The sequence below is a fragment of the Rhineura floridana genome, chromosome 2 (genome assembly GCF_030035675.1).
Source record: "Rhineura floridana isolate rRhiFlo1 chromosome 2, rRhiFlo1.hap2, whole genome shotgun sequence".
In the NCBI taxonomy this organism is placed as follows: Eukaryota; Metazoa; Chordata; class Lepidosauria; order Squamata; family Rhineuridae; genus Rhineura; species Rhineura floridana.
The window spans coordinates 68,063,333-68,086,897 of record NC_084481.1 but is presented as its reverse complement, the minus strand read 5'-3'; the positions used below and the strand labels follow the sequence as shown (position 1 = coordinate 68,086,897).

The window sequence follows — 23,565 nt, the reverse complement described above, 5'->3', positions numbered from 1 at the left end:
AAGGCTTTAAACATTGTCCTGCCCCAAAATATTTGCCTGACGTTAAGGACTCTTGTTTGTTATCAATAGCTGTAGAAGGCTGCCATTTCATTTCTATTGTTTAAGATTGCTTTATGGTTTAAAATATAAAAAGTTCATTTGAGTTTTTTTTACATATTAGCAATGCACAACTCCAAAGTAGCATCAAAATGATAGACAGGAAGACCAAAATGCACTTAATAGGATGGCTCCAGATTTTCCCTTTTGTAAGTGGGAAGAATCCTTCCATTCGTGAAAGGCAACATCTAGCAGAGACTTGCACTGGTGAAAGGAAGGCAATTTTTGGCCACATCCCACACTGTCCCAGAGAATTCCATGACTCTCCAGAACAGCTTTTGGGGGGAGGCCCAGGGAAAATCAGTGAAATCATTTCCTCCCTGCCTCCCTCCAGAAGGACAGTATCATGGATAGAGTTTGGACCATACCTTTTTACCTCTTTCTGCATTTAGAAAGGCTTTATTCACACATCTGTAATAACTGTGCTGGTTGCAAAGGATTAGTATTCTGACGAATGCGTAAAAAGATCTTCTGCACAATACAAATTTAAGCTTTATTTTTTCATAGAACTGTTATCTACTGTTCATTTTTTGGTAAAGTTGGACTTTTTAAAAAGTCCTTAAATTATGAACCTATCCCTTCAATGCTGAATTTCATGATGAGAAAATAGAACAAGAACTATCTTGCTGGATCAGACCAACAGTCATCTAGTCCAGCATTCTAATCTATTAGCAGCTCACAAACAGGTTTTACCTATTAATTACAAATATGTCATAACTACTATCTGACATTCTGTATCCAGTTTTATTTTTTATTTTATTAATTTTTGGATGTATGATGTATTACTACTTTTAAATCCTATTGGATGCATGATGTATTAATGTTCTTGTGAATGTTTTGATTTGATTTGTTATGACATGTGATTACAACATTAAACTTACTAACTTAATACAAATAGGATATTGGCTCTGAAGATAGAGACATCCTGGAAGGGTTTGTTCTAAATTGGGTTAGACTGAAACTGAACTCACATAGCAACAAAAACACCACTACTATGAGAGTTAATGTGTTTCCTAAATTTTGTCCTATATACAACTATACTGAATGTTTTGCCTCATATGTTCCATGCTGACTTTGCAACATAACTTGGGTAATGATGTAAAGTAGAAGGATTAGATATTACGAATGACTTCCAAAAACCTAGTGTTCCTTGTTGTGAAGGTTATTTGACAAACATGAGATTGCAACTGTGGTATTTATCATTAAGAGTGATTTTAAAATGCTTATATTTCATGTCCTCCTCGGAACTCATTTAAGCTTTGGAGGGCATGCTAGATCAAGCACTAAATTATGAGTTGTTACAGTAGGATCTCACCATGTATAGATAAGTGATCCAGCAAGTCAGAACAAAACAGCTAGCTTTAATTCTTGGCCTTGAAATTATTTGATAGAATTCCACTGAGGGAAAAATATTGGCATATCAGTGATATTACCCATTGTTTTAATCATTCCAATTTTTTATATAACTTACAGACACAAAAGAACAGCAGTTAAATAAAGGGACATTCTAGTGGTTCTTTTTAAAAGAAGGGGCAGAATCAAATTCAAATGGTGATTGTGAAAAGGGTGAATTCTGAGACCAGGGTTCAAATCCTGTCTCAGCCATGAAGATCACGGGGTGACATTGGGTCAGTCACTCCCTCTCAGCCTACCTCACAGGGTTGTAAGGTTAGAATGGGGAAGTATGAACCATGTATGCCACCTTGAACTCCTTGGGGAAAAGGATATATATGTAGTGGGATATATATTTTTAAAAGGTGATTTCAATGTTAGATATCACTAGGTAAAGTATTAAAAATAAACCTGCCAATATCATAATGGCATTATACACATCAATGGTGTGACCACACTTGAAATGCTATGTACAGTTCTTGTTACCACATCTCAGAAAAGATACAGAAGAACTAGAAAAGGTACACAAAAAGGCAGCCACAATGATAAGGGGCTGGAGCAACGTCCCTATGAGTAAGGTTACATTTGGGGCATTTTAGTTTGGGAAACAATGGTGAGAAAGGGGAACATGACAAAAATATATAAAATTATGCATGTTGTGGAGAAAGTGGGTAGAGAGTTTTTATCCCTCTAGAACCTGGGATCATCCAGTGAAGCTGAATATTGGAAGATTCAGGACAGACAAAAGGGAGTATGTCTTCACTCAAAAATGGAAATGGATTGCCTTCAAGTTGATTCCTGACTGTGAATAGTTAAACTGTGGAATTCACTGCTACAGCTTGGATGGCTTTAAAAGGAGGTTAGACAAATTCATGGAGGATGGGACTATCATTGATTATTAGTCATTATGGCTGTGTAGTTCGTCAGCGGTGGTGTGCCTTTCAAGACCACTTGCTGGGGAATGCAAGGTCAGAGAATGTTTTGCTCATGTCCTTCTTGTGGGTTGCCGTATGCATCTGGTCGGGCACTGTGAGAACACACCTACCTGTGTGGACCTGTTGTTCAGGATGTCTATAGACTATTGGGGTTGGACCTTTTTTAGGAGTTGTTTGTGGGTGTAAGATTGAATTTTAGAGATTCATTTTTGCTGTTATTGGGGCTGGGGCTTTGTATTTTTGTTGTTAGACGGTATTGTGAAGTATATGGGGATTGCTTAATTGTATATTTATTAATATGTTTTCATTAGTTTATTGTCTATTGTATTGTTTGACTATTTATATTGTTCTATTTTTGTAACTGCTAAAATTATGTGGCGATTTTTTAATGTGAGCTGCATTGAGCGTAACTGCTATGGAAAGATGATATACAAATAAATGATGATGATGGTGGTGGTGATGATGATTTAGTCTGATCCAGCAGGGTCTGTTTATGATACAATTCCTCATCAAGGCCATTTCTAGCCCTAAGTCTCAAAATGACCTCTTAATATATTCTTAGAATGCTTAAAGAAACTGATAAGCATCTCACACTGTACCAGATAACTCAAAACTAACTATGCACATTAAACATTACAACAAGATGTTTTTAGGCATAAGAGTGTGGCTATTAAAGTGCTGCCAGATCCTTGAAATGCAGTTCCTTAGCGTGATCCATCAGCCAGCCTTGCACACACGTAGCACTAGCTAGAGCTGGGGTGGACAACCTATAGTCCTAGTGCTGCACACAGTTCTTAGCCTATTCAAAAGGTCTTGGCAGGCCATCAGTTCAGAACTGTGACAGAGAGATTTGTCCCTCCCCCAAGGGCCTACAGGGCAGGTAGGAGAAGGGAGAGAGATAAGGGGTGGCAGAGAGAGAGAGAGAGAGAGGTGGGGGGGTGGGGGGGTCTTGCCTACTTTGTCACCCTGCCCACTGTTTATTTCCAAGGGGAAGCAGTCCTTGACAGAAAGAAGGGTTCCCCACTCCTGGATTAAAGAGCCTAAATAGGGCCATTCAACCTTTTGGGCTGAGGCTGAGAGTTCTCCTTTTAGTCTCCCTCACCCTTCTGATGAGTGCTATTCAGAGTGTCTAACCAGTTTTACAAATATAAAGCCCTGTCATCTGTGCATACATAAATTTAGATAGTATCTCCAAGCACCACTATTTTTTTAACCACCAAGGACAAAAATCTATGGATGTGTTCTTTTTTTTTTTTAGATTATTGTATTGATTTATTAGCATTTGCTTTATATATATGCACTCTGTTTTTCTTCAGACACACATTCCAAAATTACCTTGGGTATCTATGCCACAAACTTACATTGGTTTTATACAGTTTAGCTGTTGTAGCTTCACCCAAATAATTGTGGGAATTGTAGTTTGGAGAGGATGCTGAGAAATTGTGGGGAACCACAGCTCTCAGGAATCACAAGGGAAAGGAAATTGTTAAACCGGTTTAGATGTGTGATTTTGGTGAAATAAACAGCAATTCGTTATTATTCAGGACAACATATTTTTTGTTAATATAAAGGAAAATGAACACTGTCTCCATATGTAGTGGACATATACTGTTATAAAGCAAGGAACATTGAATTTAAAAATATGTTTACCTCTTGATATAACAGTTTCTAAGCCAGTCCCATTAATGAAGGCCCGTTTTATAGTTTGCGTTTTCACATCAGTCCAATACAAACGTTCCTCTGCTGCATCAAAATCTACAACTGTTACATCATCAATATTGGGAACTGTGAAGGCTGTTATGAAGTTGAAGTATGGATTGTCTATATCAACACCTCTTATTTCTGAACGTCTTGCATAAAGAAGAAATTTTTTCATTTCTGTAAAAATGAGATGCAATTTCTTAGATACATATCAATTGAATGTCACTACCATATATACCTCATTTTTAATACACTTACATTATTTTCCAGTGGATATAGCAGGTGATCCTGTTGAGGCCCTAGGCTCACAATGGAATGGTGAGACTCATAGGGCCATTGACATGATCATTCCTGAGCTTTGCTCCTTGATATACTGAGGACCTGCGGTCGATGAAATGGACCAGGCGAGGGCTAGAGCATAAGTGACATAGATCTCACTCCAGAGCCAACTGAGCATGTATTCAGGCTCACAGTCAGACCTACCACATGGAGATGGGGACAGCAAGGAGACCCTACTTTGCTATCTCCATTGTGCCCTCAAGGAGCCATCCAGCTGAGTTGTTCCATGTGGTTCAGAGGTTGGTCACTCCTGTCCAGGGGGGCAGACTTCTGGAGCACATGGTGTCCAGTTGTAGCTGACTGGCTAAACAATTTGAGGACAAAGTCGCTCAGCTCAGCAGTGATTTAGACACTACTATGGTGGCAGTTCCAGCCAAGGTGTCCAATGCAATGTTGAACCCAGTGTTGTGGGATCAATTCCAGTGGAAGAGGAAGAACACCAGGTAGAAGTAAGGCCCTTAGTGACTAATAAATCTAAGGGGCCACCTGGAAATCCTCAAGCCGCTCAGGCAACTAGAACTGTGAGGGTTTTCACACAGCAAGAGCTGGCAGAGATCGCTAAGTCTGCCAGACAGAGCCAGGGAGAGTGATTGGGTCAATGGTTGTTGAGAATCTGGGACCAAGGTGTTGGCAGTATTCATCTGACTGCAGAAGAGTTAACTAGATTGGGAGCATTATCAAAAAGACACTTTAACCAACCAGTTTCTTAGAAACCCCACTCCAAGGGCAATGGGCACACTCCTGGAGTGGTGCATCCTTGCAGTGCAGACCAGACATCCTGTGCCTATGGACTGAGAAGAGCAGTTGCCCCCACGGTGCACGATTGATGAGGCCACAGAGCAATTAAGAGCTATGGCCATGCAGGCAGGAATTTATCAGGTTGGGTTTCAGGGACCTGATGCTGAACTGTTTACTGCTGGCATGAGAGCAAGATTAATGAAGGGGGCTCCAAATTCCATGCAGGGCGCTCTACTAGCTTTACTGGGGCCTGCAAAAGGGTCCAGTGTGGGGGAGGTGGTTGTCCTGCTTGGACAGCTAGGAGACCTGGAAAGGGAGAAGGAACACAAGCCTCAGACTGGAGCAATTAGAGGGGGCAGTCATAACATGGCCAGCCCTCTCAGAAGGATGGAGTGAGCAGGAAACAAATGTTTGCAGATTTATTGGGGTCTGGGGTGTTAAAAGCTGACATTGATGGGCTTCCCACAGCTGAGCTGTATCAGATGTGGATTAGGAAAGCTAATAAGAGGGTGAGGGAAGGGGTGCAGCAAGACAACAACCTCACCAGCAGAACACCTGTATCCCCCACTGCCTATGGATACAGGGGGGTGGGAGATGCCCCAACCCTTAGATTAGGGGTGTGGCAAGGTTCCAGAGGTGAGGCTAATAAAGACAGCTATTCCTGGAGACTTGAGCCCACACCTACCTTTAAAAAGCAGCACACAACAAGTGATGGCTTTATCAGACACAAGGGCAGAAGGGAATTTAACTGATGTCAGTCCAAACAAACATAAGGGGCCTACAGTATACATCAGTGTGTATAGAAATGGAGAGGAGTGCACTACCCAGCTGCGCTTGTGTTTGGCATTAGGACAATTGTCCCCAAGGTAGGCCACTGTTCTAATTGCACAAGTCCCAGAAGTTATTATGGGAATGGATTTGTTAAAGGGGCTTGCACAGCAGGTGCAGCTCCAAGGGATGGTCTGGGGAGAACCTGTGAGTCATGTGTCTGAGAATGTATTCAGTGCAATTGCTACCTTACAGGCTCCAACAGACAGGGCAGAAGCCGAATACCTGGTGGGCCTGATGGGCTTCTGGCAACAGCATATTCCCCAACTAGCTCAGATGCTGGTGACATGTAAGAGGGCTCAAGTTGAGGGGGGAACTGCTGTGGAGCAAACTGTGAGGGAACTTGATAGTCATCCCTTGAGCAGGGGTCTGACACCCCTACAGCAAATGAGTGGGTTCACAGCACCTACACCAGTTGAACATCTGCAGGTGTGGCAGAGTCAACCAGGTGAAGTGCTTTCCCTCCAGGAAATACCTGAGAGTGTGGGAGCTGATCTCACCATGCCAGAAGGGGTGGTGATACCTGCCAGAGAGTGGGTCCCAGCACCCTTAGGCACAGAGATCATAAGGCCCTGTGGAGCCTATGGGCAAGTGGCACCAAGGTCTGGCCTAGCCCTTAAAGGCACACAGGGGTTAGCAGGAGTGATGGAGGCTGTTTTCCAAAAGGAAGTGAAGGTGCTGTCACATGCCACCAATTCAGAGAGTGATATATTGCACATTGGCCAGGGGGTGGCGCAGCTACCCTTTGAGTGGCTGAGTGTGCCTGTGCCTCATGAAATAATGGGCTCAGGACCCCCAACAAGGAGGAAGGGAGGATTTATTGGTCAAGACTTGGTTTCTGGATAAAAGGTCTGGGTTGTCTACTCAAATTAGCCACATCAAACTAGATAGATCCTAAGCAAAGGGCCAGGACCACCTATTGGGTGCTGGTGGCCACTGCCACAGTTTCAGCATGTTTGGATGTTGGGAAATAGAGGCGAAGGGAGTAATGCATTGGCATCTACTCATACGTGGTGGGACAATGGGGAAAAAAAGCTGGGGCACAAGATGTGCCAGAATTAGCAGGGATATGGATGATATTGTATGTGAGTGAACGTGAGCAGGAAAGTCGAAGCAGACGGAGAGCGAGGTGAGAGACTAAGGACTGGATGTGATAAAGTTAGTGCCTTCTTTGAGCTGCTTTACTGCTCAATATATGTGATGTAAACTATAGTTTCTTTATGCTTTTATGTGAGGTACAATTAAAATGAATTGGATCTGGATGAAAGCTCTGATGCCTGTCTGGGTTCCCTTTGGATGCTGTCAGCCAGAGATCTGAGCCAAGGACACCACTCCTGTGCTGTCTGCAGTGCTACAGCTGTCTCAAGAAGGAAGAGATGCAGGAATTTCAGCTGTACAATGTGTTTTGATGTATTGTGAGGGAACCCAGGGCAATTGTATGGATGTAATAAGAGGAAAAGGGAAGAAATTGTGTAAAGAAATGCTTGTAACTTCTACTATTGTATGCTAATTGAATTTTATTTCTAATTGCTGTTATAATTCTACTAGCGATAAGCTGCTTTTTGTGTATCAAACTACAAAAAGGTGAAAAATCTTCCATGGGAGGGGAGGGGCATAGTCTAAGGTCAGAGAACCAAGTCACATATCATTTGAGGGTGGAGTGTATTGCCAATCACTGCAAGAAATCTAGATGTCCATCAAGGAGATTAGAAATGACACGTGAATGGCCTCTGTCCCCTAAGTATTGCCCCAAACCCTTGATTTTTGGTGGTGCTGATTGCTTTTGCACTCTGTTACTGCTTCGAATTGGAGTCTGGGAAGCTCAAAATTCAGGCTCCCTGGCACAATCACAGCATTGGGAAGTTTCCTGATGCCTCTGTGCTCAAAACAACACAGGGTCTGGGAAGGTTTTGCTCAGTAACCAAAACAAACTGTCCCATGCTCTTGCTCTGTCAGGTGGGTTTGTTTATGGCTTTCTCAAGCTTGAAGAGGTGATGAGCTAACTGGCTTACTAATGTTCTCACTTGGCTAATGTAAACAAGTAGCCTGATAATCAAAACAAGCAACCAACCTTGAGAATGCAGCTGCATTCTCAAGCCCAAGATGTCATGAGGACAGGATCAGGAGACATCACCTGAGGGGGGGAACCAGCTACCTGAATTATCTAATAGGTGTAAGGTGCCCCCTCCCAGGGGGTCTTTGAAGGATAAATACAGGACCCCTAGATCAGGGAGATTAAGCCTCCAGGGGCTAGCGAAGCCCCAAGATACCATCAAGAAGCAACATCAAGATTGAAGACTCAACCCCTCCCAGGCAAGATTTATCATTGTGCTGTTAGGTTTCCAGCACATAGGGAGACAGACATGAGATAAGAGCACTTAGAGGCAAGGGGGGGGAGAGTGGTAACATGTTAGGTACTTAGTTTCATTTTAGCTGTTTGTAATCCTGCTCTGATGACTATTTAGCTCCATTTTAGCTATTTGTATCTCTTTGCTGTAATTAAGCCTTCAATTTCTTCACAACCAGCTGTGTTTATCACCTATTGAAATTCTGAACTCAATAATCCTGTGTTTGGCAAAAAGGCTGGCATTTGGCATTACACCCTGTTACTTCTGCTTGATCTCTCAGTGGCATTTGATACCACTGACCATGGTATCCTCGTGGACTGACTCAGTATGGGTATTGGAGGCACTGTATTATGGTGGTTCCATTCTTACCTTCAGGGTCGCATCCATGGAGTGGGTGAGTGTTCCTCGGCCCCTGACACTTGTGTTTTGTAGTGTACTATTCTCTCCCCGGCTCTATTCAACTTCTCCATGAAGCCATTTGTAGTTTTGGAGCAAGGTGTCAATGATATATTGATGACACACAGCTCTATTTCTCCATAACATCTGAATCAGGAGAGACTGTGAATGCTTTGGATAGGGGTGTGAATGCTGTAGTGGACTGGATGAAGGCTAATAAACTGTGTTTGAATCCTAGGAAGACAGAAGCTATTTGAGTAGGTGGTTCCCATGTCTGGGAGATAGGCGGGTTGCCTATTCTGGATGAAGTTACACTCCCTGTGTAGCCTGGTTTGTAGCCTGGAGGTACTCCTGTATTCATCTTTATCACTAGAGGCCCAAGTATCCTCTCTGGCCATTCACCAGCTTTGTCTGGTTCATCAGCTATGGCTGTTCCTAGAGTCCTGTTGGTAACCTTGAGGCTGGATTACTGCAATGTGTTCTATGTGGGGCTGCCCTTGACCCTGGTTTGGAAGCTCCAGCTGGTGCAAAATGTGGTGGCCAGATTGTTGATGGGAGCACAAGGGCAACAACATGTGACACCACTTTTAATACATCTGCACTGGTTGCCCATCCACAACTTATCCAGGTTCAAGGTCCTTGTATTAATTTACAAAGCCCTGAACAACTTAGGCCCAGCATAATTTAGGGATCGCCAGAACCCTTATATCCCAGCTCCATCACTGAGATCATCTGCAGGAGTGGCTTTAGTCATTCCCCGAGTTGACGAGGCTCATTTAACAGCGACACAAAATCGAGCCTTCAGTGTCATTGGTCCAGTTCTCTGAAATGCTACACCAATGGAGAGTCAACAGGCGCCTTTGGTTTTAACTTTTAAGCGCCTGCTGAAAACCTTTCAGTTCCACCAGGCTTATGCAGACCTTTTTCACAACAGCTGACCTTTGTTGTTGTTTTTATTTTTACTATTTTTATTCTCTATGATTGTTGTTGTTTTACCTGGTCATCAGTAAAAACTTACAGTGTCTCATTATATGCAAAAACCAGCTTCTAAACAAACAAAAAATTAAATCATTTATAATTAAAGTATCTGAACTGCTAAATATTGTTAAAAGATATAAAATTATCTGGCAGTATGAGACATTGTGGTGGAGTCCAGCTGCTCCCTTGACTTCAAGTCAGTTGCATCAATGCTGCAAAAGGAGCGAGGGGTGAGGCAGCAGCTGCACCCCAAGCCAGTGTGGTACAAATGCACCAGCAGAACAAATATGGTGCTTCTGCCAGTGCATTTGCAGCACACCGACCTCATTGCCACCTTGCCCCTCCTCTCTGCCTCCCAATAAGCAGCAACTAGGGATGTAAGAAGGCATTTCCGTTCTGCCCTATATTCGCTGCATGTTGCATTGTTTTCATTCCATTGCACTTCAGCTTCTGACAAAAACATTATTCTCTCACTGTCTGCTATGGCAAAATTTTATATAATTAATTACATACTAAATTACATTATCATTACATCGAATTACCATTACCATTCATTTCAATGAAAAGGAACCACAAATACTGATCATATTCACAGGATTGATTTCTGTTCTAGATACGGGACAAATAAGTGAACACCGGCAACTTTTGCTCCCATTTCTGTTGGAATCCTCAGACATCCGTAGCAGCAATGCAACTGACTGAAGGTCAAGTGAGTGGCAGGATCTCACCATACTGTCCGCTACTGTTAAATGGTATTTAAGTTAATGAGGAAAATACTTTATATCATAAATGTATCATTTATGAAAGCAAAACCTCTTGTATTTGATTCATCTACTATTCTACTACTACATAAACATACAAGGGATAGGATACAGACAAGTCTTTCTTGGCTCCTCCTCCCTACTGCAGTTCCCTGCAACCCAAAAAACTATTACCGTGGGCCAGGGCCCTCTGGGACAGTGAAGGGTAGGGCATGGGGAACTGCAGTGGGACTGAGAAACTGGCAGAATTCCAGAAGTGGGGCTGCTTTTGTATGAACAGAGGTGCCTTTCCTTTCACTCAAATCACCTATGGATCCAAGTTAGGGTAAAAGACAGAAAAAACATGCACATAAATACACTCAGAACTAATAATTTTTTGATGTCATCCTGCATGAAAAATCCCTGAAAAGAACGAGCAGTGCCAGTTTAGCTTGTAGAATTCAGTATGCTGATATTGTTGGAAATGCAAGCAGATATGCATACAAAGCACCTTCCTCCATTGAAGAAATGGGGAAACCTGCTTGTGCAGATCTTCACTGTCACTCCAAAGGGGAAGCAGTTGTTCCTATTTTCATGCCAGATGTAAATTATATTTCCTTATATGTGTTCTGACAAGGCAATACTAATTTCTAGGTTTTTCCAGATGCCATTACGTAACAAAAAATAAAGTATCATTACAAATTTATTTTAATTTGAGAATTATTTGACATTACTGTATCGGTTATAGCTTTAACGTATTTCTTCTTAGAAGCTGCTTTCTAAGGTAGTTCTTAAGACTCCAGAAGTGATATTTAGGTGACTTCAGAAGAAGAGCACGTAGAAATTAAAACTATTAAGTACTCTGTCATTATGCAGTTTGTCTGCATCATCGTTTTCTGATTATGCTCTTTCCACTTATAAACTTCCCTATTCTGCAGAGATAAGTCCTGTTAACATACTATATACATTCACAATAAAAATGGGGGGGAAATAAGATAATAAATATTAAAGCTTGAGAAGCCGAATATACTTGAGCAATCTGTTCACACAAAGCAAGTTACCATCAAACTTATCAGTAAATAGCATGCCCTCTATTAAGTAGTTAATGGGGGGGGAATCTAAGAAACTTACCGTAGCATATCTTTCTGTCTGTAGACAGCTTCATTAAATGAGGACATGCACATGCAGCACTTCTGTTATGATTGATCAGGCACATATGAGAGCATGGGCCTTTGCCATTGTTAGCAGCGCAAGGATTGGGAGCTGAAATGAAAAATATAAACTGAACACATTAGCCTCTCTCTCTCTCTCTCTCTCCCCCTCCCCTCTTCCCATTCTGCAGGAGGCTAGTGTATAAGAAGAGGGGAAGGAGAGAAAGAGAAGGGTAAAAGGATACATTCTATGGTAATATATCTGTGATAATAATCTTTATCAGAATTCAACAATAATTTTTTTCACTGTATCTTTTTCTCATTCTCTTAGCTGTATTGGTTTTGATGCCTCCTAAAAACATGTTTGTTTAGACAAGTCTACCTGGACATGTAATTTTATTATGTTTAATTATATTTATTGTTATTTAAAACTGCTGATTTTATTTATATTAATAAATGTTTTTAATTTTTGATTTTATCAGTATTTTAATGAATATTTTATATTGATTTATGTAAACTGCTTAGTGGTTTTTGTAGATTAAATTGTATAGAAATCGTGTCCTATAAAGTAAGAAGAGGAAAGTGCTCTTCTTGGGGGACAGGCTGTTCCTCTGATGTGGGGAAGTGGATTTGGCTGTCTACTGAAGTGTTAAGGCGAAGTGTATCTATACTCACCCTATATATTTAAAATGAAGTCAAATATAAGGAAACACCTTAAGTCTCTAGTGTCCTCTTTCCAAAGGAAATCAAACTCAGGTAAGCCCTGACTCTGGAACTTTTCACTGCTTAAGGACGTAGGGTGAACATAACACTATAATTAACACTATAATTAATTCCTAGGAGCTTCAAGATGGCAAAGGAATCTCCAGAATAAGACAGAACCCACAACAGATTCTGATATCTGCCTTAAGAAAAATCCAGGCCAAATTTTAGGTGAAATTATTCATTATTGTGAATCTCTAGGACATATTTATTTGAAGAATGGTATGTAAATACTAGGGATGGATGAGAATCTCGATTCAGTTTGCATTTCAAGCAGAATGTATCAATTTGCACTTTCCAGAACAATATGGAAACCGAAACATAGCCCTTCTTCACAATTCACATCTATTAGAATTTTGGGATGCAGTTCGCCAACTAAACAATATTTACAAAAATGCATGTATTAGGGGAAAGTGTGCATAAAAATATATGAGTGAAAATAACAGGCAAAAAGGCATGATGTGATGAGAAATGGCTTGCAAAGATGTGTACCTTTGTCAAAATTGCCTACAAAAATGTGTTTATTTGGATAAATTTGCACTAAAATGGAGAATTTTCATGAGGATTTTTTTTACAAAAAATCACAGATTGCTGCAGAAATGTAGAGAACTGAATTTAATGTTGGAACAGTGAGAGACTGAGAGAACCAAAATTGACAGATCTTTCCATCCCTAGCAAATACCTTAAATAAATAAAATGCCTAGGGTGAGAGAGGGAAAGTACACATGTGCACATTCATATTCACACACAAACACATTTCTTATGGTGAGTGGCACCTCTGAGCCTTTCCAATCAGTAGAGAAAGTGGCTTGTCATGCATAGTCCATTGAACCTGGCCTCAGACCTCAGTTCTGAGGCATTTATTTTTCTTTAAAAAGAGGAAAAGAGACAAATGTTTCAATAAACTTTCATTAATCTTGCCTAACGCTCCCCTGCACTCTCTGTCAAAAAGAAAATAATAATGAGAGCTACACCCCATAAATAATAACAATAATAAAATGTGTTGCTCATGCCACTTCTCATCGATTGAGAAAAATCCTTGATGCTTTCAAATGAAAAAAGAATGAAGAAGGCCCATTCCCACAGGTTTTGGAGACTATTGGGAAGAGAGAAGGATGTCTTTTCTTGCTTAGTTCTCAACATTACAATTATCTAAAGTAATCTTACATAGTACACACTACAACTGATGAGATGAAATCTTTGCTTTGTACAGCCAATACAAAGCAGCATGTGAAGCTTGGGGCATGGTTTTCAGGTATTTACATATAAAGTTCTCACTAAGTCTTCTGGGACAAATGTATCATTCAATGATGTCTGTCTGTCTGTCAATCAATCAATCAATCATTGGGCAGCCACCCAGCCCTGGTATTTGACAGAAACAGTTCCAGACAGGCTGGTACAGTGGCAGAGAGAGGCAGACAGGCTTCCTAGGCTGGGACCCACAGACTTCACATGACAGTGCTGAAACAGAAAGGAGAGTGGAGCTACTATACTGAAATGTACCAGAACATGAACACAAAAATTGGCAGGAATGAGCACTCAACTGACTGTACAGTCTTTGAAAAAAGTATTTCAAGAATCCTAGGCTTACTTATCTGCAATATTTGGCATAGTCAATCCCCTTCTGGAGGGGATATCACATCTTAGGTTACATGCACTTATGTAAAAAAACAAGGAAGCTGTGGCCATTTCACTTGTTAATATATATATACATATATATATTAAAAAAGCAAATTTTAAATGTGGCTAGCACAAAACAAACAAAAACCCCCGCCCTGGAGCTATCTGCCTGAAATGTGGCAGGGTTAATCTGCTCTTGTGGGGCTATCATATCTCCAGATTTCATGCACCAATGTGAAACGAAAAGGCTATGGCTAGTTTGGTTTCCCAGTGCAAGCGAATGGGTGCACAGAAGATTTGGATTTCTGGATCAGGTCCAAACCAATTTGTGCTAAATCAGGACTAGATCTGAACCACTGAATTAGGGCCCTAGATCAGATCACGGGGGCTTGGCACAGCCCTATTTGCAGGCACTTCAATTTTTTCCCCTCTGAGGGACCATAGGCCCAGAAATCCCCAAAACACATCCTAAGCACCCAATCCCTTCTTTTTCACCCACCCTCACTCCATTTCCTGTTCTCAGTTGGCTCATAAGCAAACCTTATTTTTTTCTATCCAGGCTCTAGTGCCTTTGAAAGCTGCATGACTGGAAGGAATATAACAGGTGCTGGTTTTCCTACCATGGAATTGTTATCCTAAAATCTCCAGTGCCATTTCTGCCAATCACAGAGCTCTCAAGGCATAGAAGGCCTGGCAGAAAAAAAGATAGTAGCCAATGTACAGCAGGGCTTAAACTTACAAAGATTTGAGACATTAAGCAGAATCATCCAGAGGATGCCTCATCCTAAACTTTACCTTTTCTCAAGGACTGGAGTGCCAATCAGGTGGGAGAAACCCACCTTGCCTTGCCTGTGCAATTACTGACTTGAGAATGATATATCATTTTCTTTAAAAGATAGTCTGTCAACATTTTCGTAAGAGAAAAAATATTTCATTGAATCCTAAGACAGTTTGAATAACAGAAACACAATTCTTAACCTTAACATAATCAAAGTTTTTTAAAAAAGCAAAAAAAAACCCACTATTCACAAAGCAAGACTGTGAAGGGAGTTTCCTATCCAGTTTTACTAGTGGTATTTGACAATAGCATATGATAAATTGATGATTCTAAAGGTAACAAATGGATATGCCTAAACCGAGTTCAACAATTACTCTTTGATCTCTGTGTGTGCAATCACTAATATCCTCCTCAGTGTGTGCATTGTGCCCCCATGCAGAGGAACCATCATAGGTAATCCCAACTGATCTACTGTTATGCTAAGCTAGCAAGGGCTGCTCGGATAATAAAGATGCAGATTACCCAGTATGGGACTTTATGGAAACTACTACTCACATTATAATAGAGTGCAGTGACCACTGTCTGCCTTTGAGGGACTGACTGGAGCTTCTAATTACTGTCATGTTTGGGGTTGGATCCCAACCAGTTTGGTATGCACTCTTTCCAGATGGGTGTGGCTTCTATAGTAGCTATGTTGGGCTGTGGGAGCACAACCATGCAGGCAGTGGGGCACTGGCAGTAGGCCATTTAAGGGCCCTCCCTAACCATTGTGCTGCTGAGCATGTTGTTAATTGTTGTTTCTGTTTTAACAGGTTGGAGGGTGCTGGAGAGAGTCAAGGTACTCATATCCAGATATGGTGGTGTTCTGGGCCAAGAGGAGAGCATCACAGACCAGGCCCGGAACCCAGTTGGGGCTCAGCCATTGAGTTTTGGTCCAATGGTTGGGTAGACATGGCATGCTGTGGGAATGCCTCCTGCCAACACTTTTTGATGCTTTGTTGGTGCAGCACCCTCCACATGTTTTGGTGATACATTTGGGAGGCAATGACCTGGGACTGTTGAATGGGAAAGCCCTTGTCATTCAGGCTTGCCTGGACTTTGCAGCCATACGACAGAGGTGGCCTGGGAGCATAATTGTCTGGTCCAATATCCTTCCCAGGAGGAGTTAGAGGAGTGGGATTGACCCCAGGGGCCTGAACAAGGCTAGTTGGAAGGTAAATAAGGAAGTCCGGCTTGCCCTTGCTGGTTGGCAGGGCGAGGTAATACATGGTGAAGTGTGGAAGGGCTGATCTTTACCGGCCAGACAGTGTTCATATGTCTGACTTGGGTAATGATCTGTTTTTTGACTGATCTGCAGAGTGCCCTGCACATAATTATTTCTTGCAGGTGGGGGAAGAGGGACTAAGCCGAGGCTTGTCCTCTTCTGTGGTGGATAGGTGCATAAATTTCACAGGATAGGGTTTGGTGACCACCCTTAGCCACCCTTTAAGGCAGTGTTTCCCAACTAGTGGGCCACCAGATGTTGTTGGACCACAATTCCCATCTTTCCTGACCATTGGCAATGCTGGCTGAGGCTGATGGGAGTTGTGGTCCAACAACATCTGGTGGCCCACTAGTTGGGAAAGGCTGCTTTAAGGTGATTGGTGGGTTCTGAGGCCTACCTTCCAGGTTGTGTGAGCGGTTGGCAGGATAAGGCTCACCTTTGGGGCTAACCTGTAACACCCACTCATAGTTGCGTGGCCCTGAGGAGGGTGGAGCAGGAAGGCCTCCCTAACCACCCTGCAGGGATGGGGCCTGGGCTTGGGCTTGGACCACCTCCTTTCCCATGGCAGGGTGTCCTTGCCCAATTGGGTAAGAGTTAGGTGCCACACTTGTATCTGCAGATCATTTATTATGCAATCAAGCATTTAATTAGCTTTATTTCAATAAACATGGCCCTTGATTTACCCACACTTCATCTTGTATTGCCTCATTTCCCAGCTATGCACTGCAAACACATTCTTAACCTTAACATAATCAAAGTTTAAAAAAATAAACACTATTCACAAAGCAAGACTGTGAAGGGAGTTTCCTATCCAGTTTTACTAGTGGTATTTGATAATAGCATGTGATAAATTGATGATTCTGAAGGTAACAAATGGATATGCCTAAACTGAGTTCAACAATTACTCTTTGATCTCTGTGTGTGCAATCAATAATATCCCTCCCAGTGTGTGCATTGTGCCCCAATGCAGAGGAATCATCACAGGATTCAACAGAAATCTCTTCCTCTCCCCGCTTTATTATTCACTCAGGAACTGCAATGGGGTGTTAGAGGGATCCCTCAAATGGAAAGAGCATACCCTACTATCCTACAATAATATTTTTACTGTGAGGCAAAACAATGCCACTTCGGTAACATAGAATTACCCCTCAGATTCCCCTGTCTTATTATATATATATTGGTAACACTTAGGAAAAAGATAAAATGTGCTGGGAGCTTGCACAGATCTAAGAGGCTCCCGGCTGCAGGCAGTCACCTCCCAACTTATGGAAGGCAACAAAATGGGGGTAGAGCAAGCATGCTCATCCTCACTGCCTCTTCACATGGGAAGTTATAAATTTTCATAACAACTGAAGAGGGCTTAGGTCATGTCTAGTTTGGTTGCAAATGGGTAGAATTGTGTGAGTACCCACTATTGTGTAATACATGTGGGTTGGAAAGGATTGGCATCTTGTGGTGGCTCCCTCTGGAAGAAAGAACTGAGGCAATTTTTACTAATCCTCTCAGAAACCTCTCATGCCACCCCCATGCTATTCTAGAGCATCCCCAACCGTCTGAAGCAACTTTTCAGGGGACAAAGGGGATTTCTGCTCATGGGAATTCTGGAGTATACGCTCTCTAATTCATCATACTTTCAAGACATACCACCATGATAAGTAGTCTGTTTCTCTATAGATGTAAAATACTACTACATATTATATTTTTAATGACTCATTTTGTAGCAACCAAAAATAAGATGGAAGGGATGCTAAAATATGCCTTTTACAATAGCTGCCATTCTCAGCAAAGGTTTGAAAGAGGAAGGAAAAAACTTGTGATTCTCCATTCCCACCCCCATCACAGGATGTGTTTCTGCTGCCCTAGCCCTTACAAACCACAGGGGGGAAAGAACAGCTCTTAACATTTGCCACTGTCCCATACTTATCTATTAGAAATAATAGCCACATGAAAAGGTTCCAAGGTCAATGCAGTATGTGATATACCAATACAACCTAAAACTATATTTGTTATGGTTCTGACCTTGGGCTAAAGTATCTATGTACTTTCTTCCATTTTCAACCACTTATTGGTAATACTTCACTGAAGCAGATGCAAAGGGCTGTTAATTCAATGTTTATTATTTGTTTAGTAATCTTTATATTGCTAAAGTTATAGAAAGATTTCATTTAGCCAACAATAACACTGTTCACAAATGCTAATTTTAGCTATGCAAGTACCAAAAACCAGGAGTCAATATCATTTTTATTCTTGTTATTGTTGTTGTTATTTATTATTGTTGTTGTTGTTATTACCACTACCACCACCACCACTAATAATAATAAGCTAAGAGATATCCATTTGTATTGCCAGTAGGTAATGTAGAAACTGAAAATGGACAACAAGTCTATGACAAACAGTGTTAATTTACCATGTGGTTGACGACTTGGGTGATAGATTTGAAGATCAAAAGGCTGTGCACTAGTTTTTTGTATCACACTAACATTTTGACCTGTCCATTTGTTGGCTTTTGACAATGTGTTTGTCCTCCAGTCTGTCCAATATACTTCGCTCCCATATAAAGAGACAGCAAAGGGATGAGAAAGATATTCATGTCCTCGTATAATTTCTATCATGCCAGTTCCATCATACAGTGCTGAATAAATAGCATCTGACCTGAAAGATAACCCCAAACAGAAATCCATTCTTTTTTAAAAAAGAACAAATATGAAAGTATAACAAAACTGTGGCTTAGTACAGTTATGACCTCGTAACTATATTCTGGAAAATTAAACCAATATGAAAGAAACGTAATTCAAATGCTTGGGGAAGGACCATAGTTCAGTGATAAAAGCACACATTATTCATAAAAAAGGTCCCAGATTAAATCCCTGGCATCTCCCGGTACAACTGGGGAAAACCCTGTCTGAAAGCTTGGAGAGCTGCAGCCAGTCACGTTTATACAACTGAAGCAGAGGTGGCTAACCTGTGACCCTCCAGATTTGCTGGACTTCAACTTCCTTTAGCCCCAGCCAGCAATTGCCAATGGCCAGGGAAGGTGGGAGTTGTCATCTAACAACAACTGGAGGGCCACTGGTTTCCCTCTCCTGGACTAATGTTAATAATTCAACATTGGTTGAATATAGGATTTCTCTGCACACCTAGCTTTTTTGCAAAATGTTGGTGTTTATTAGTCATCTGCATCTTTCTTAGAGATTGCAGTTGAGAATGGATCACTTTTACCCAGTAACATATATTTGAACCTCATTTGGACATCACAATAATTATAATGATGGGAAAAGTAAATCTCAGGTGTGCACACATTTCCCCTCCCCTCACTTTTCATGTATGTGCATTGTTCTTTGTGTGTGTAATCAAGGTGCAGTTTCACACTTTGCAAGTCAGGAGTCGCCAGCCTTTTTAGATCAGCAGACACATTTTGAATTTTGAGGAAGTATGGTATCAATGCCTTGGCTACCATGGGGCACAACATAATACAACATGGCCAACACTGGTGGCATGGCATAACACAAAATTAGAGAGCGTATACTCATTGCTGCTTCCCACCTTGGACAACCTCATACATGCAATGGAAAGATCACACACAGGGTGAAGAGTGATTTCCAACTGACTCCTCACAGCCAACCTGTGACAGTGGATAAGGAAGGGAAGCAACTCTTGGGTTCTGGCAGTCTTGATACCTCTAGTGACTAGCCATTTGCTGTGCCATGAAAGTGTCTGATGCCTCCTCTGCACACACACCTTGGTGAGCAGGTGAAGACAAGCACAGGTAGATCAGCTGACTGATCTGGTCCTTGAAACCAGGGTGGAATTGCCCATGCCAAGTTGATAGCAGGAGAGGAAATCTCCCAGCTCTCATTTGAAGTGTAGGGTCCTGCACTGAAGGATTTTTTTAGCTTGCTGTTAACCTGTCTCTTTATGTTGCAGATCTGATGAAATTAATAAAGCTATTGCTCCTCTACCATAACTTATGTGTTGTGCCTTCATTCCTAGGAGGAGGAGGAGACAAAGAATGAAATGCACTTTTGCAACTTGCTTTGTTTGTTTATATAGAAAGCACAGAAACATTGTACAGGCATATTGTAAAATAAATGTAAAACCACGTTATACCTGGCATCTGTCCATACTATTCGTTTTTCAAAATGATCAACTGTAAGGCCATTAGGCCATGCTCCACTATCCATGTCTTTATATATTATCTTCCTTCCTGCTCCACTCATGGAAGCAGACTCAATGCGTGGAAAATTAGCATCCCAGTCTGTCCAAAACAGAATTCTGAATAGTGCAAAGAAGAGAAAAATTAAACAAAAGTCTGCACTAAAAGAGAAAACAAATAATATAAAAAGTCTTTAAAAACAATTACATTAGCACATCTTATCCTTAATTAGCTAACCTACATTGATAGTTATTCCATGTAGAAGACATTTTTTTGGCATTTGCCAAAACAGTTATAAAGTTGCAATCATGCAGTTCTGCAGTTCCTATTTGGCACAATGAAGCCATATTTAAGTTGTACGAACATTCATTTTATAATAGAAACCGTATTTAATAATGAAGACATAACAAAAAGTCTTGCTACCGTTATCTAATAGGACTCTACAACAGATTCAGCTGAAGGCCAAAGTGAATCAGGTTGATTGGGGGGGTCCGGGTATGGGCCAAGTTGAGTCAAGACAGCCCCAGATTGGACCGAGTCGGTCTGGGCTGGCCAGAGCAATCCAGAGTTGTCAGGGGGTAGGGTGTCCGGTGAGAAGGCTGCAGGGGTCTGCTTTGCCAGCATGTTCCCCACAGCAAACACACTGGGGAAGCAGACCAGCTGTTGAGTGGAGGATTCAATCCTGTGGGCTGCAGGGAGCTTGCCTATTGCAAAGGCTTTTGGGAGACGGCATCCCACAGAACTGAACCCCCCTGCTTATGGTCAGGGGCGGGAAGGAGACACAACAAAAATAATTTAGGAAAACCAGATTATGTTGTTTCAGCAACATAATCTAATTCCGGAATGGGTCTGGTACGGATCGCCTTCCTTCACTTTATCGAATTTACTTGGGTGTGGCAGAAATGGCAGGGACGGCTTGCAGTGGGTGCCATGGTAAATGCTCAGTGTAGGGTGTGTGGGATATTTCCCATGGTTCTGGGAATATTCCCCATGATTTGCGGTGGACCTGGATGTTGTGGCAAATGTTCGTGATAATCACACACTGGGAAACATGAACATTATATTTCCCATGACCCCGGCTGCTGTGAGCATGTTCACAGCAGCACCTCAGGCTCTCCTTGTCACCAGCATGTCCTCATCATTTAGGAATGGGAAGGGGCATAGGGTATATTCTAGGGAGGGCTTGAAGACATAAACACATCCAGAGGACATCTGGGTTAGATCTGAAATGGATCTGGGGGCATTCAGATCCATTAAATGAGTCAAGACTCCTTCCCTTCCTGTTTTTGTTCCCAATCTCATCATTCATTTACAACATGATCAAAATTATTCCTACATCCACAGAAGAAAAAGGAAATAACATGCCAAAGAGGGGAATAAAATTTTATAGTAGCTTAGAAAGTGATGCAAAAAATCTTAACCTGGCACAGCACTTGCCATTCTGAAGCACTGTTTTTCCGCTTACCTGACCATTCCAATTTTCTTCCCTGTAGCATCCCTTCATTCTCTCCTGAAATATTTCATGTGTATAGAATTTTGAGACAGGTGCTCTACATTCCAGCATCAAGGTAAGTTTGGGTAATGTTAAGATGAAATCAATACTAACTGAAGGTGGACCAGACACAATGGGCATATGATTGTAATTGGATGTATAACTGTATCATGTATGAGGATTAGTAGTGAATAATGATTGAATTCTAAATCTATAAAAGATATGTCTGATTGTGAATGAGGTTCAGTTTGGGAATTAACTGTCTATTTTCCCAAATGGAAGGGAACTTAGCCCCTATGTCTTCTGAGGCATTAAACTGGAATTAAGCTATCCTTGCAATTTGTGCAGTTGTGGAAATGGTAGAAGGGACAGCAATATGCATAGCTGATAAGGCCTAGTACATAGGCACTCTTGGCAACTATATTGTTTAATTTTTCTCCTTAAATATCATTCTCAGTTTGACTTACATGCTATATTAAAAACACAGCACCACTATTCCACTACTAGGAAGACAGGAAACAAAAATGAATGTGAGTATATCATCATCATCTCCACATTAGACTTCAGAAATGGAGAAAATAATATATTAGACTTGTGAAAATCATCATGTTAAGTCAAAAACAATCCATCTCCCAGAAAAGATTAATAACTTGTTTCAAAGTAAGGTCAACATTATCAGAACTAAGGACAAATGAAAAACAGCATCTCACAGTACATTTGGAAAACATTTACTCAGTTTCATTGTAAATAACCATTACAAATACATTTAATTACCCATATCTAGGATCCAAAGCAATAGCCCTAGGATGCTCCATGGCACCTGCTATTAATGTAGTCCTCAGCGTGCCATCTAATTTAGCAACTTCAATTTGGTCCAAATTGCTGTCTATCCAGTATATATTTCCAGCAATCCAGTCAACAGTAAGACCTTCAGGGGTAGCTAAACCATGTTGTACCACTACTTCAATGGAGCTTACCCCTGTGAAAATATTAGAAGAGTTCTTAAAATGATGAATACATTAAAACAAAACAGATACTGCAACAGAACTACTGAATTTTAAAATGATATTATAAATATTAAAATTAAAATGTAGCACTATAATACGTTATAACGTTTTATGCCATAAATATACATCCAAAACTTTTGTAATCATGGAGAAAACTAAGATGCTGACTAATTTCAAAACTCAATCACTCTTCTCATACCATTTTTATTAGACTGTGTGAGGGTTGTAACCTTATACACACTTACCTGGGAGTAAGTCCCATTGAATTCAATGGGGCTTACTTCTAAGTAGAAATGTATAGGATTATTATAATTATCCTCATATATAAATTGCTATGCTGGGCACAATGCAACACTGAAACTATTAAGATTTACTATTATTATTTTCTTAACACAAAATACATTTTTAGAGGGCATCATATCAAGGACGGCACAGTGTCAACTAATCTTTGGTCTATCCAGTATAGTAAGGCTGAACAGAATTTGGCCACAATCCTGCACACTGTGTGTATGGAGAGCATGGTATGGATAGAATTCCAATATCATCTCCCCTCCCCCACCTGCTGCCTCTGTGCATGATTCTCTGCTGTTCTTAAAACCATTATGTGATTTAATAAGGGCATTTACTTGCAGCTGAGACCCTCCCATATCTTACCTTCAAGCATTTGGAGCCTGCTCTTCCCCAGGCCCATGGTGTGCAGGCTACTCCCAGCAGAAGCAGGAGTGGAGACATGTGCAGGGGCCTGGTGGGAGAGGGGAGGTTATACTAGAGCCCTACGGGAAACACTTCACACTCTGTTCTCTGTGCAACCAGCATGCAGGATTTCGGCCTTTGTGTCTAGTAAACT

At 41.3% G+C, this 23,565-nt stretch overlaps 1 protein-coding gene across 1 annotated transcript in view; it reads right to left on the bottom strand.

Moving 5' to 3' along the window:
* LRP1B (LDL receptor related protein 1B) overlaps window positions 1–23,565 on the bottom strand; it is a 524,827-nt gene that overhangs the window by 372,107 nt on the left and 129,155 nt on the right. Inside the window, 5 exon segments of the mRNA XM_061608878.1 lie at window positions 4,074–4,301; window positions 11,623–11,754; window positions 18,474–18,718; window positions 20,174–20,338; window positions 22,486–22,690. Of these exon segments, the coding sequence (XP_061464862.1) occupies window positions 4,074–4,301; window positions 11,623–11,754; window positions 18,474–18,718; window positions 20,174–20,338; window positions 22,486–22,690 (975 nt within the window).